This window comes from Balaenoptera physalus (assembly GCF_965194825.1).
Source record: "Balaenoptera physalus genome assembly, chromosome: 1".
NCBI lineage: Eukaryota > Metazoa > Chordata > Mammalia > Artiodactyla > Balaenopteridae > Balaenoptera > Balaenoptera physalus.
This window is the reverse complement of record NC_138882.1, coordinates 154,775,660-154,788,593: the sequence shown is the minus strand read 5'-3', so window position 1 is coordinate 154,788,593 and position 12,934 is coordinate 154,775,660. Positions and strand designations below refer to the sequence as shown.

The window sequence follows — 12,934 nt, the reverse complement described above, 5'->3', positions numbered from 1 at the left end:
TAAGGGAAAATAAAGGTCATGAAGAACCTAGTGGCAAGACGGGAATAAAGACACAGACCTACTAGAGAATGGACTTGAGGATATGGGGAGGGGGAGGGGTAAGATGTGACAGGGTGAGAGAGTGGCATAGACATATATACACTACCAAATGTAAAATAGATAGCTAGTGGGAAGCAGCCGCATAGCACAGGGAGATAAGCTCGGTGCTTTGCGACCACCTAGAGGGGTGGGATAGGGAGGGTGGGAGGGAGGGAGATGCAAGAGGGAAGAGATATGGGAACATATGTATATGTATAACTGATTCACTTTGTTATAAAGCAGAAACTAACACACCATTGTAAAGCAATTATACTCCAATAAAGATGTTTAAAAAAAAAAAAAAAAAGTATCCTAAGTGTCTCTTCACTCCTTCAAGAAATTTCTCAAAATCTACCTCATATAGAGACTTGTCCCATGACACATAGTTCAGCTAACAATTCTACATTCTCCAAAACTTGACATCTGTCTTTCTTCTGACAGCAAATCAATTATGCTAATGAAGAAAAATGAAATGTCTTATGTTAATCACTGTATGTTTAAAGCTTGTTTTTATATGTAAAGTATACATAATACATTTGAATTTTTATATTCAAGCTTCAGGGGAATTAAGGAAACACCATTTATTGGGCTCTTCATATATATTATCTCTCCTAGTCACAACTATCCTGTAAATATCATCCCCATTTTAAGAATGAGGAAACTGAAGATCAGAAAATTTGAATCTGAGGTCCACATCAAATAAGTCACAGAAACAGGATTTAAACAAGGATCTGACTCCCAGTTTTTTTCACTTTACCTTGCTAATGTATGCTTAGCTTAGAATATTTCCTGTAGGGAAGGAATTTTCATCATGGCTATTATTTCTTCAGTATGTAGTATGTTGCAATACAAACAGAAAGCCAAATAATGAATCTAGATAATGTTAAAATAGCCAAAAAACTACAATCTTACATTAATTATTTGCAGATTGAGCAAGTTGTTTAACTCCTCTGTGCCAAAACTTCTTCACATGTTAAATAGAGATAATGCCTTAGAGAGTAATTATGATGCTGAAGTGGATTAAATCATTTAAAGTACTTAGTACAATGTCTGGCAGATAATAAACACTCCATAAATGTTAGCTATTGCTCTTGAGATGAGGAATCACCAGACAGACATATTTTGTACCAGGTGTCCCCAGCCAGCAATAGACGTACACCCAATTCAAAGACAGTCAGTCCTACACTGGCTTGTGATCTATGACATGATCTGGTGGGAAAAGATGATGTGTGTCAATCAGATTCTCTTTCTTGGGAATCTGAATTAAGAAACAAAGATCGAGGGACTTCCCTGGTGGCACAGTGGTTAAGAATCCGCCTACCATTACAGGGAACACCGGTTCAAGCCCTGGTCTGGGAAGATCCCACATGCCGCAGAGCAACTAAGCCCATGCGCCACAACTACTGAGCCCACGTGCCACAACTACTGAAGCCCGAGCACCTAGAGCCCATGCTCCACAACAGGAGAAGTCACCATAATGAGAACCCTGCGTACCGCAACGAAGGGTAGCCCCCACTCGCCGCAAGTAGAGAAAGCCCGCGCACAGCAACAAAGACCCAACGCAGACAAAAATAAATAAATTAATTAAATAAATTTATTTAAAAAAAAAAAAACGAAACAAAGATCAAGCCAGTTATTAGTGATTCAGAAGTTAAATGGTTTGGCTCCTACCTTCATCAATTTCCTTTTATCAAGGTTACCAATGATGCTAAATATGTTGCTAAATCTAGTTTTTCAGTCTTCCTTTTTATATCACTTGGCAGCATTCACGCTGTTGAATATGCCACTTACCTTGAAACATTCTTTTGCTTGTGCTCTTTACTCTCTGTCTCTTTGGAAGGCACTGAAATGTCGCAGCTACTCAACACTTCATCCCAGGCTGCTTCTCCTCACACTCTCCTGCTAGGCAATTTCAGCCACACTTATGGCTTCAGTAATTAACTCCATGCTACCTCAGACTTTTCTTATAAATTCAACTTCCCTGCCAATCTCCTTACTTATTCGGATATCTCAAAGATATCTCAGATTCCATATGTCCAAAACCAAACACATGATTTTCCCTCTCAAACCCAGCCAAGGTCCCTCCCAGGACTCCCTATCTCCATTAATGGCACCGTCAACTATTCAGTTGCACAAACTAAAACATTAGAAGTACACTTGGATACATCCTTCTCTCGCATTCCCATCTTTCACTAAGTCCTATTGATTTTTCTTAAACATTTTTCAATTCCTTCTCTCCATTTTAGGATTTTTGATCAAAATTCTTATCATAGCCTATAAGGCCCTGCAAGATCTGCTTCAGATTACCTCTTTTCTCCTTTTATTGCCCTATGTGCAGCTACACTTGTCTCCTTTCAGTTCCTTAAATACAATGCATCATGTTTCCTCCTACCTTAGGGTATTTGCACATGGTTTCCCTCTGCCTGGACCACTCTCTGCCCTTCTCTTCATTTATTCGATCTCTATTATATCTCAACTAAAATATCACTTCCTTAGAGAAAGCTCCTTGAACATCTAGACAATATCAGGTCATTCAGTCATTCATTTAACAAATATTTATTAATTAATAACTTAACTCTACACCAGGTATGGTTCTACAAATGTGGAATTAATAAACACAAGAAAGACCCTTGCCTTCACGGAGCCTACATTCTAGAGGAGGAAGACAGGCAATGAGCAATAAAAATAATAAGTAGATTAAATAATATGTGTGAAGGCAGTAAGTCTATTGGGGGAAAGAAAGAAAAAAGAGTAAGGTAAGAGAATCACAAGCAGAGAGTTTTCAGTGCTTAACTTGATGCCTGGCATATAGCTGGCACTCAAACATGTGGTGAGTGGATGTATGAAAAAAAGAATGTGCATGTTCAAATTGAGGGAGCTTAAACTATAAAATGAGTAGAGGAATTACTTGGTGGAAAAACAGAGATGCCATGAAAGAAAGGGAAACCATGCAGGTCTTGAGAGATAATGGTCTCTTGAACCATTCTTGATGGCTTCATACAGATTCCAGCTGCAGTCATTGTATGCTCTTCCCATAACCACGACCTCCCTCCTCCACCCCCAAGTGGATCACTCTTGTAACCAAAATACCTAATCAGGACACATATACAAGGTCATGTATACCACTCCATCACCCACCACCACACATATCTCCAAAGCCACTGCTTTTCTACACACACACACACACACACACACACACACGGATATCACTTTGATGCTCCAGTTCTGCAGTTCCCAGACCCTTTTAGGGACAAACTCCCTCCCACATACACAGAACTGTAAAAACACTTGCTCTCTTCTATGACCCTGTAAGACACTTAGGTCACTATCTCTCCAAGCCCAGGCATACTCACAAGGCTGCCCCCTCAGGAACAGGATCCTAGGTCTCCCTGCCTGTTAGTCTCCTTGCACTTTAAAGACTACCTTTCACCCACAGATATGTGAACATGCACCCCTTTCTGATTCTAAATGACCTTCAAGATCACTGATCCCATATATACCCACTGATCCCATATATACCCATATAGCCTCCTTTGGTAGGATTCTAAAGGACTGGGTGTCCCCTCAAGCCTTTTGTCCTCTTAAGGACCCATATGAGGATTTGTATACTTCCTCTGTGACCAGGGGTGACCCTCAGGCACTACAATTCCCCAAAGCACAAATACTCGTATATCCCTCTTCCATGGCACTGCCTGATACTAAAGTAACACTCCTACTTACACCTGCCTCCTCAGAATCAGAGCCCCTCTCCCCTAAACCATGCCCCTTTAGGGAACCCTCCCATATTCCCACACGACTGTGTACAACCCCCCCATGACGCAGCCTACCCCCTACAATCAGCCCCCATCACAGGTGCCCCTCAGGAGGGGAGTCCGGCGTCTTCCGTGGGGTCCCAGCCCTTTCTCAGCCAATGCTCACTCAAAAGTGTGCACACTCTCATACACCCCTGCGACGCCTGGACTCCAGGGTGCCTGCCCGCCACTCAGAGGGGCACGTTCCTCCCTTGACCCCTGACCCCGAGGTCATAGCCCCACCGCGCAAACACAGAGGTGGCCTCCTCAGGAGTAGCACCATGCCCAAGTCGGCTGTCCCCTCAGGCCCAGGACAGCCGTGCAGCCTCAGCGCTTCCCCGATAGACCGCCCCCACCGACCTGCCTCAGGCGCCGTCTGGCTCCGCTCCGCCATTTTTTGCTGTCCCTCCGCCTCTGAGCCCACGCGAAAATTGGGGGGCAGTGGGGAGTGGGCAATGGGATCCGCGGGCTGACAGGAACTCCCTCCGGAAGACGCGGCGCGACGGTTGCCAGGGCAACGGGCGGCCGGCGTGCGGACGGCCGGCGTGTGGCGGGGGGCAGGCTGGGAGCTAGCGTGCGTCCGAGGCCCCGCCCCCTCGGCGCGAGGCCCCCTCTGCGCGAGACCCCCCTCCCGGGACAGGCGCCTGCAAGGCTGGGACTCCGCTGCGCTTCTACCCTGCAACCTGGCCACCGCGTGCTGGCAACTGAGCATGCTCGGCCGCCTCTGGGGCGCAGGAACCAGGTCTGCTGGGGTCGCGCTCTCCTGCCGCGCACGCGGGTGCTCGAGCTGACCGAAGAGCTGGTTGGGCTGGCTCTTCTGTGGTTGGTACTCAACTTTGGGAGCTTGGGACAGGCTTTTTGATTTCCCAGCGCTTCTCCCCACCGTGTGCCTGTCCCTGATCGAGGTGCTGAGTAACATATCTTCAACTGAAAAGCCCTGAGAATCAATAATTATGTGCCCACCCCACCCCAAACACGCGGAGGACTAACGGGGTTGACCTTATCGCCCCTGTACAACCGCATCAGCCCCCAACTCTAGAAAAGGCTTCCCTTTCGCTAGTCTATTTCTCAGTATACTAGGATGCTCTTTCCCATCTCTGATGAATTGCCACTACCTTCTAAGACCAAACTGGAACATTATTCTTTACAGAACTGCTCTGTCCTCCCACAGTCCCCTGTGCATTCCTGTCCTAACACTTACAATGCTTTATGCATTATTTACTTCTCTTTTCCTCACTTGACAGTGGAGCTCCCTTATACCTAGGGTCAGTGTCTTTATCTTTGTATACTCCATAATACAGCATTGTGCTTGACACAAAGGAGGTGCCAAGTAAATGTTTACAGAATGAAAAGTTGTTCCTAGGTTCACACCTGCACATTCTTACCTGTTTTACTGAGCACTTAATTTTTTTACCAAATACCTTGATAGGTAGGCCCCTACTCCTCCAGGGGCTCACAGAGAAAGGAAAAGAGATAATGACTTTGATATAGGTTAACTAGTCTTTGAAGTGCTACAGGAGCAGAGCCATGGAACTGTAAGTTGGGGGGAGGGGGGCGGGGGGGGGATGGCTAATCAGAGAAGTCTTCAGAGAGGAGTGGATACCCTAGCTGAGTCCTGAAGAATGTGTCTACTTAAAAAAATGCGCAAGGTGGGAGTTGCGAGTTAAGCTTTATTTTGGGCAAAATGAGAACTATAGCCCAGGAGACAGCACCTCAGATAGCTCTGAGAAACTGCTCCAAAGAAGCAGGGGGAAGGTCAGTATATATGTGATTTTGGTGAAGGAGGAGTACATGCAATCAAGCACATACTTATGCAGAAGGTTTCTGCTAGTCTCATGAAGGTTACTGCTAGTCATGAGGAGCAGACATCACCAGGAAGGATTTTAGTGCTTTTCTAGATATGAGATATAAGAATTGGGCTTATAAAATCGGCTCCTGAAAATATCTAACTATCTGATGACCTGTTCTGCCAGTTTTTCCTAGAGCACAGAGGGCCTCATTTCTGCTCTCCACCCTGAACTCCTTTCAGGGGGTGTTGCAAGTCAGCAGTTGCAGCAGCACATGATTTAATCCTTGTAGAGGTAGATGGCAAGTGCCAATGGCAGGTGCCAATTTGTAGCTGACATACTCATTAAGCCTCAGTTTCCTTTTCCAACAAACTGAGACAAAGGTCCTGCCTGCCACAAAGAATTCTCTAAGTCACAAGTGGTGTGATAGATTAAAATGCATTTGACAAGTATAAATTTAGGAAGTAAAGAACCTAGGATGTTTTAGAATAATTCGCTTAAACATCCCTTGATTTCTCTGTTGAGGCAGACTCTGTGTAAGTGCTGGAGATGGAGAGGTGACTCTAACACTGTCGTATGTTTTTAGGAGCTCACAGTCCAGAAGGGAAAAGAGATTTAATCAGTAATTACAACCCAGCATGATCAGTGTTCTGATAGAAGAAAGCATGGGAGACTGTGGGAGCCCAGAGGATGAGCACACAACCCAGCCTGCGATAGAGGGGATCAGTGAAGGGATATTCAGGGAAAGCTTCCTGAAGGAGTGTCTGATCAGACTCTTCAAGGGCAAGTAGCAGTAAGATGGGCAAAGAATACAGGGATACAGTGTGAAACGATGGTTGAGGCAATAGGAGCTGCATGGGCAAAGCAAACGATAGTGTATGTGAGGTGAAGACCAAGGCAGGAGTGGCCACATCAATAGGTAAGGGCAGATTTGGAGAACTCATATGTGGGGGACTTGATCCTGTAACGGGTAGAAACCCGTTGGCCGGTTTTTAAGCAGGTCGTGGATTTGGTCAGCTGCGCTGGTTGCTGTATAGAGAGTAGATTAGAGCCAGGAAAATCAAAAGGGTGTGTAGTAAATAATCTACACAAATTTATGAAACACATGGAAGGTTCTCATCAAAGGTAATCTGAAAAGTCAACAAACATGTTTCTATGTAACTGAACTGTTCAATTGAAATTTTAAATAAAGTTTAAAAATCAGTTTAGTCAGATTGTCTACATGTCCAGTGCTCAATAGCTACATGTGGTTAGTAGCTACTGTATTGGACAGCATATATATAGAACATTTCTATCACTGCAGAAAGTTCTATTGGACAGTACTGATACATAAATGCCAACTGAGCAGAGGAGATGAAATGCCTGGGAAAATCAGCACTGACAGGACCAGGTTTAGTTCTCCTGTGTGTCAGCTCCTCTTCAGGAAGTAGTGCATTCCTGCTGGAGTCCCCAGAGACTTCCCTTTTATTGTGTGAAATAGCACAGCATGGGGTGTAGGATAGAAATGCCCCCTACGTGGGCCATGGGAGTGGGTTTTCCCATGCTGCCATTCAGAGTGTCCCTGGGAGGTCTGCCTTCCCCAAAGATCTCCTGTGGTTTCTGCCTCCACAGCCAGCCACCCTCCTACCACAAAGCCAGGGTTGCTTCCTTCGGAAAAATATTCCCTGTAGGATTCACCCACTCCCTCTGTAAACATTTTTTTAAGTGACACCTACCATGAGCCTGGCACTGAGTTAGATGTGGTATGGAATGAAAGAGATATTCAAGTTATAATCACATTTCTCACGTGTACGAACTTATTTAATTCTCGTTGTAAAATTGGCATAAATGTCATCATCCTGTACAGAAGATGAAACTGGGATTCAGAGAGTTTAAGTGACTTACACGAGTCACACAGTCAGAAAGTAGCAAACCCAGGGAAGACTGGAATGTGCAAAGAAATTCACCTATGTTATATCATGTAATTTCACATCAAAAATCCATGCCCTTAACGTTTACAATTTAATCAGGAAGAAAAGATTAACACAAATCCAGTTTACAGTTTCAAAAAAATGTGGTAAGAGCAATGAGACAGGCATGCTCAGAAAAGTATAGGAGCATCAAAGAGAGATGCCCTTGGTAGGCATAGGGAAGGATTTTTGGAGGAAATGACCCTTGAGCTGAGTATTAAGGGTGACCTGGGGTGAGCCAGATGAAGTGTAGGGTGGGCAGAAGAGAGATGAAAATATTTTTTAATCAAACTTGTCATTTATATTTCTGCTTTGCTTATGTTGGTTTGGCCTTCTAAAAATATTACCAGTCTTTTCTTATTTGGTTCTTAAGTTTTCATTTAAAAAAAAAAAAAAATGCCCTATGCTAAGGCTATAAAAGAGTTAGTTAGGGATTTTTTTGTTAGCCTGAATAAAATATTTAAAAGTTAGAACATGACTGAACTCAACAGAAAGGAAAATATTCTGATGTTGAAAGGAAGAGAGAAATCAACGGTGCAAAGTCATTATCCTTATAATTTCCTCAGCCCAGACTGCTCTATTTTCAGATATCTGCCTGCCTCTTACTTCATTCAGGTCTCATCTCAAATGTTATATTATTGGAGATGTCTTCCCTGACAATACTACTTAAAATGTACTTCTCAGATATTTCATAACTTTTATAGTATTGTGAATATCTTATGTTCTATAATTTTTTTATACTTGCTTTCCTTATGTAGACAAATGCTATTGATTTTTATGAGTTAATATTAAAATTGTAAAATTCAGTGAACTCTCATATTATGTCTAACAGTTTGTTGACTATTTCAGACTTTTTTAACCTATAAGAAAAATCAACTGCAAAACCATAGTTGTCTCTTCCCTTCCTATTCTTTTAACATATTTCTTTTTCCTGTATTATTACTTTAGCCAGAGCCTCTAGTATTGTGTTTAAAAGTAGTTTATAACTGGGATTCTTGTCTTTTCCTGACATTAAAGGTGCTACATCTAAAGTTTTTCCATTAAATGTAACTTTTGACTCAAAGTCTTTGTCAAACTAAAGAAGTTTTCAAAGTTTTTCAATTACACGTAAATATTGAATGTTAAATCGAAAGCTCTTTTTGCAACTACTAACATAATCATGTGTTTTTTCTACTTTAATGCAGTAAAACAAATTAATAGATTTTCTGATGTTGAAACATCTTTGCATTTTTGGGTTAAATATTATTTGATCACAGTTTATTTTTTAATACATTGTTGGATTCAGTTAGCTATTTTATTTTTTAAATGTTTATATCTATGTTAGAAAATAAAATGGGTTGGACTTCCCTGGTGGCGCAGTAGTTAAGAATCTGCCTGCCAATGAAGGGGACACGGGTTCAATCCCTGCTCCAGGAGGATCCCACATGCCACGGAGCAACTAAGCCCATGTGCCACAACTACTGAGCCTGCACTCTAGAGCCCATGAGCCACAACTACTGAGCCCACACGCCACAACTACTGAAGCACACCTAGAGGCCGTGCTCCGCAACAAGAGAAGCCACCCCAATGAGCAGCCCTCAAACCGCAAGGAAGAGTAGCCCCTGCTCACTGCAACTAGAGTAAGCCAGCATGCAGCAATGAAGAGCCAACACAGCCAAAAAAAAAAAAAAAAAGAAAAGAAAATGGGTCACCTGAGCCTAGAGAATTTGGGGAGGGACATTTTTTATTATCATTTCTAATTATTTAATTATTATTATTTTGTATTTTTCTGGAGCCAATTTTGACATTTTATGTTTCAGAAATCTATAAATTTCATTTATGTTTTTAATTTTCATATTTTTAATTTTTAAGATCTCTCTTGTGTCTATAGTTATTTGTTTTTATTACGAATTGTGTTTATTTCCATTTTTTTCTTGATTGGTATTAACAGAGATATATCTATCTTACTGATCTTTTCAAAGCTTATAATTTTGTGAAACTCTCTCTCTCTCTCACTCACCCTCACCCTCTCTCACTCTTGCTCTCTCTCTTTCTCTCTTTCAATTAGTTAGGATTAGATTCAGGTACAAGCTACAGGAAAGCCCAAAATGCCAGTGGCTTATGCAAGATAAAATATTTCTTCTTTCTTAAGTTTAAGAAGTTCTGAGATAGTTCAGGGCTGTTATTGTACTCTAAATGTCAGGGGTCAAACTATGTGTATCTTGGTGCTCCACTTTGCATGGTTTCCATTTTGGTCCAAGATGACTACTGGAGTTCCAGCCATTAAGGTTATATTTCAGCCAGCAAGAAGGAGAAATGCCTTTTAAGGGCACATTCTATAAGTTGCACATACAAATCTACTTATATCCCATTGAGAGAATTTGCTCACAGAAACACTCCTAGCTGAAGAAATGAGTCTCTATTATGGGCAGTTGTGTGCCCAGATCAGGAAAGGATACGTAATTGGTGTGGCCCAGTGCAAAAATTATTAAGAATTTCAAGATGGCAACAGGAGAGCTTTAAACTAATCTTGGGCCTTTCTGAGTATTGCACCCTGTGTGACTGCACAGGTCACATGCCCATGAAACTGATCTATTTAGTGAAGAGGAGGAGGAGGAGAAATATGGAGGGACAATTGGAAGTCTATGCCCCATTATTTAATTTAATCATTTCTTCCCTTTTTTTTTCCCATTTGTGGTTCTTAGGGTTTACTCTACCTGAATTGAACATTTAGCTAATTGTTTTATTTCCTAAAAAATATATTGTACATTTCCTTCCATGTACTTAGATAGGTATTATTATTATTGCCATTTTACCAAGGAGAAGAATGAACACTGAGAATCTGAATACACTGGTCAAGCTCAAAGAGTTAATAATTGGCAACACTGGGATATGAACCCAACCAGCTTGTCTCTGGATTCTGTGCGTTTACTTAGTGCAATGTACTACCTCTCTACATTGTGTATACATTTTAATTGTACCTATCACTTAAGTTGTAACTTATTTTCTTATATCTCCCTTTCCAATTGTGGGGACATATTAAATTAAAAATGTGCACGACTAAATTATATTGTTTAGGAATACACACTTGAGTGATAAAACCATAAAGAAACACATAGAAGTGATCGTGTGTCCTTGGTAAATCTTGATTGTCTCCAAGAAATATGAGTGTCACACACACACACCCTTGGTGAGATATGATTATTTCTTGGGTGAATTAATGAGGAAATCAGTAGTGATATCTTTCTGTTAGGAATAGGCAATGACTGAGAAGAGTAGAAGCTGAGGGAAAACTGCCCAAATCAGATATATACAGAAGGTCAGAGGACAGATTGTCCTCCTTCAGAGAGAGGAGTAGAGTTCCCAAAGAAGGGAATGAGATCATGGGCCACGGAAATTTGGAAGAAGATGGGTTTAAAGAAGAAAGGTCAAGGAAATTGAGATGGGAAAGATGTCCCAAGATGGAAATTCCCACAAAGGCCACCCTCTTTTTGAAGGACCAAGTCTGAAAACCTTCACTTCTTCCATAAAAGAGACTGCTGAAAATGGATGGGTTTCAGTCTGTTTCTCCCACTCCTTGCTAAGAGCTACCTCCTCAAAGAACTTTGTATACTGTATGTAGCTCTTCATTTGGGTGAGATTAGCAGGACGGGGTAGTCCAAGAAGGATCAGACCTCACCAACCCCTAGTACCTAGGCACTCCAATGGAGATGGGACTAGAGGATGCATTGTACCCATATATAAATTTATTTTTTAATTGAGATCTCACAAAATATATTTATGCCTTAGTTTTATCACTTAATTTTAATCCATGAGAATTTTCTCATATTACAAGGTATTCTTTGAAAACATTATTCCTGTTGCTGCAAAATATCCATCTTAGGGATGCATAATAACTAATTAAACAATTCCCTTCTTGGATATTTAGGTCAATCAAGTCCTACTTTCTTTTTCTGTCATAAATAATGCTGTAGTGAACATCCTTGTATATATATCTTTGTCATCTCTGATCAGTTCTTTGGTTTGGATTTCTAGACATGAGGTCACTGGGTCAGAGGGGATGAACTTTTCAAGACTCTTGAAACATATTGATAAATTGTCCTCCCTAAAGACCGCATCCCTTTATGCTCTCACTGGCAGGGTATGCAAGTACCTGTCACATGATACCCTCGCCAACATTCTGGCTGTGATATTTACAGGAAAAAAAACGTTTTACCCAATTAGCCAGGACATATGAACAGGTAGAACTTAACCATCTGCTGAGAAGAAACTTGAGAAGTTTGGTTTAAATGTGGAAAAGCCAACTGCACTTGTCACAGATGGGGCACCTGCAGAAAAGGGGGAAGACTGTTTTCATCCCTTTAGGAGAGAAGGGTTGTGCACTCCAGCTTTCATACCTCTTTCAGAGTGTGTGGTATGAACTAAATGTGCTGAGTTCTCTGTGATTTAATGAAAGTACAGATGAAGATCTCCAATGTTCTTCATGCTTATGCCTTAACTGATACCTATTTTGGGGATATTTGAAAGAGACAAAGTAGGGTATGGAAACCTATTTAATGACATCAGGTGGCTTGATTATTAGAAACTTACTTAAGAAATAAAATTTAAGGGGCTTCCCTGGTGGCGCAGTGGTTGAGAACCTGCCTGCCAATGCAGGGGACACGGGTTCGAGCCCTGGTCTGGGAAGATCCCACATGCCGCGGAGCAACTAGGCCCGTGAGCCACAACTACTGAGCCTGCGCATCTGGAGCCTGTGCTCCGCAACAAGAGAGGCCACGATAGTGAGAGGCCCGCGCACCGCGATGAAGAGTGGCCCCCGCTTGCCGCAACTAGAGAAAGCCCTAGCACAGAAACGAAGACCCAACATAGCAATCAATCAATCAATCAATCAATCTTTTAAAAAAAAAAAAAGAAAGAAAGAAAATTTAAAACTTGGAGCTAAAAGACTCTATGACACCCATTTTGCTAGGTCCCCCAGTGTCATTAAGATTGGACTTTCTGATGTGACAAACATCTAAACACACTGAGCTTGAAACTGTAGGGAATAAACCAAGGCTGTTGCTGACTTGTTCAAGTAAAGACATTTAGTTTGAACATGAGGCCACGGAAACTTATTTTCCAGTGCTCAAAAGAATAACAAATTTTAGAGTTACAGAGTTACATGGTAGAAATGGAGTAACAATTTCAGAAGAGATTCACAGATTATGATGCCAATAAGCCTAAATTTCCAGAATTGCTGTTGGAGTGCAAATCTTAGGATGTATCCAAATTAATAAGCATCTCTTCTATTAGTTTTAAGAGGAAGTGACGAATATGAAATGTAACTATGTCCAGTAAAAATATCCCTGAA

The 12,934-nt window shown here is 41.7% G+C and overlaps 1 protein-coding gene across 1 annotated transcript in view; it reads right to left on the bottom strand.

Annotated features, from left to right (window-relative positions):
- AGBL4 (AGBL carboxypeptidase 4) overlaps positions 1-10,679 on the bottom strand; it is a 1,388,494-nt gene extending 1,377,815 nt beyond the window's left edge. The window contains exon 1 of the mRNA XM_082431251.1: positions 4,230-10,679. Coding sequence (XP_082287377.1) covers positions 4,230-4,788 — 559 coding nt within the window. The 5' untranslated portion in view covers positions 4,789-10,679. The remainder of the gene's footprint in view (positions 1-4,229) is intronic.
- Between the last annotated feature and the right edge of the window lie 2,255 nt (positions 10,680-12,934).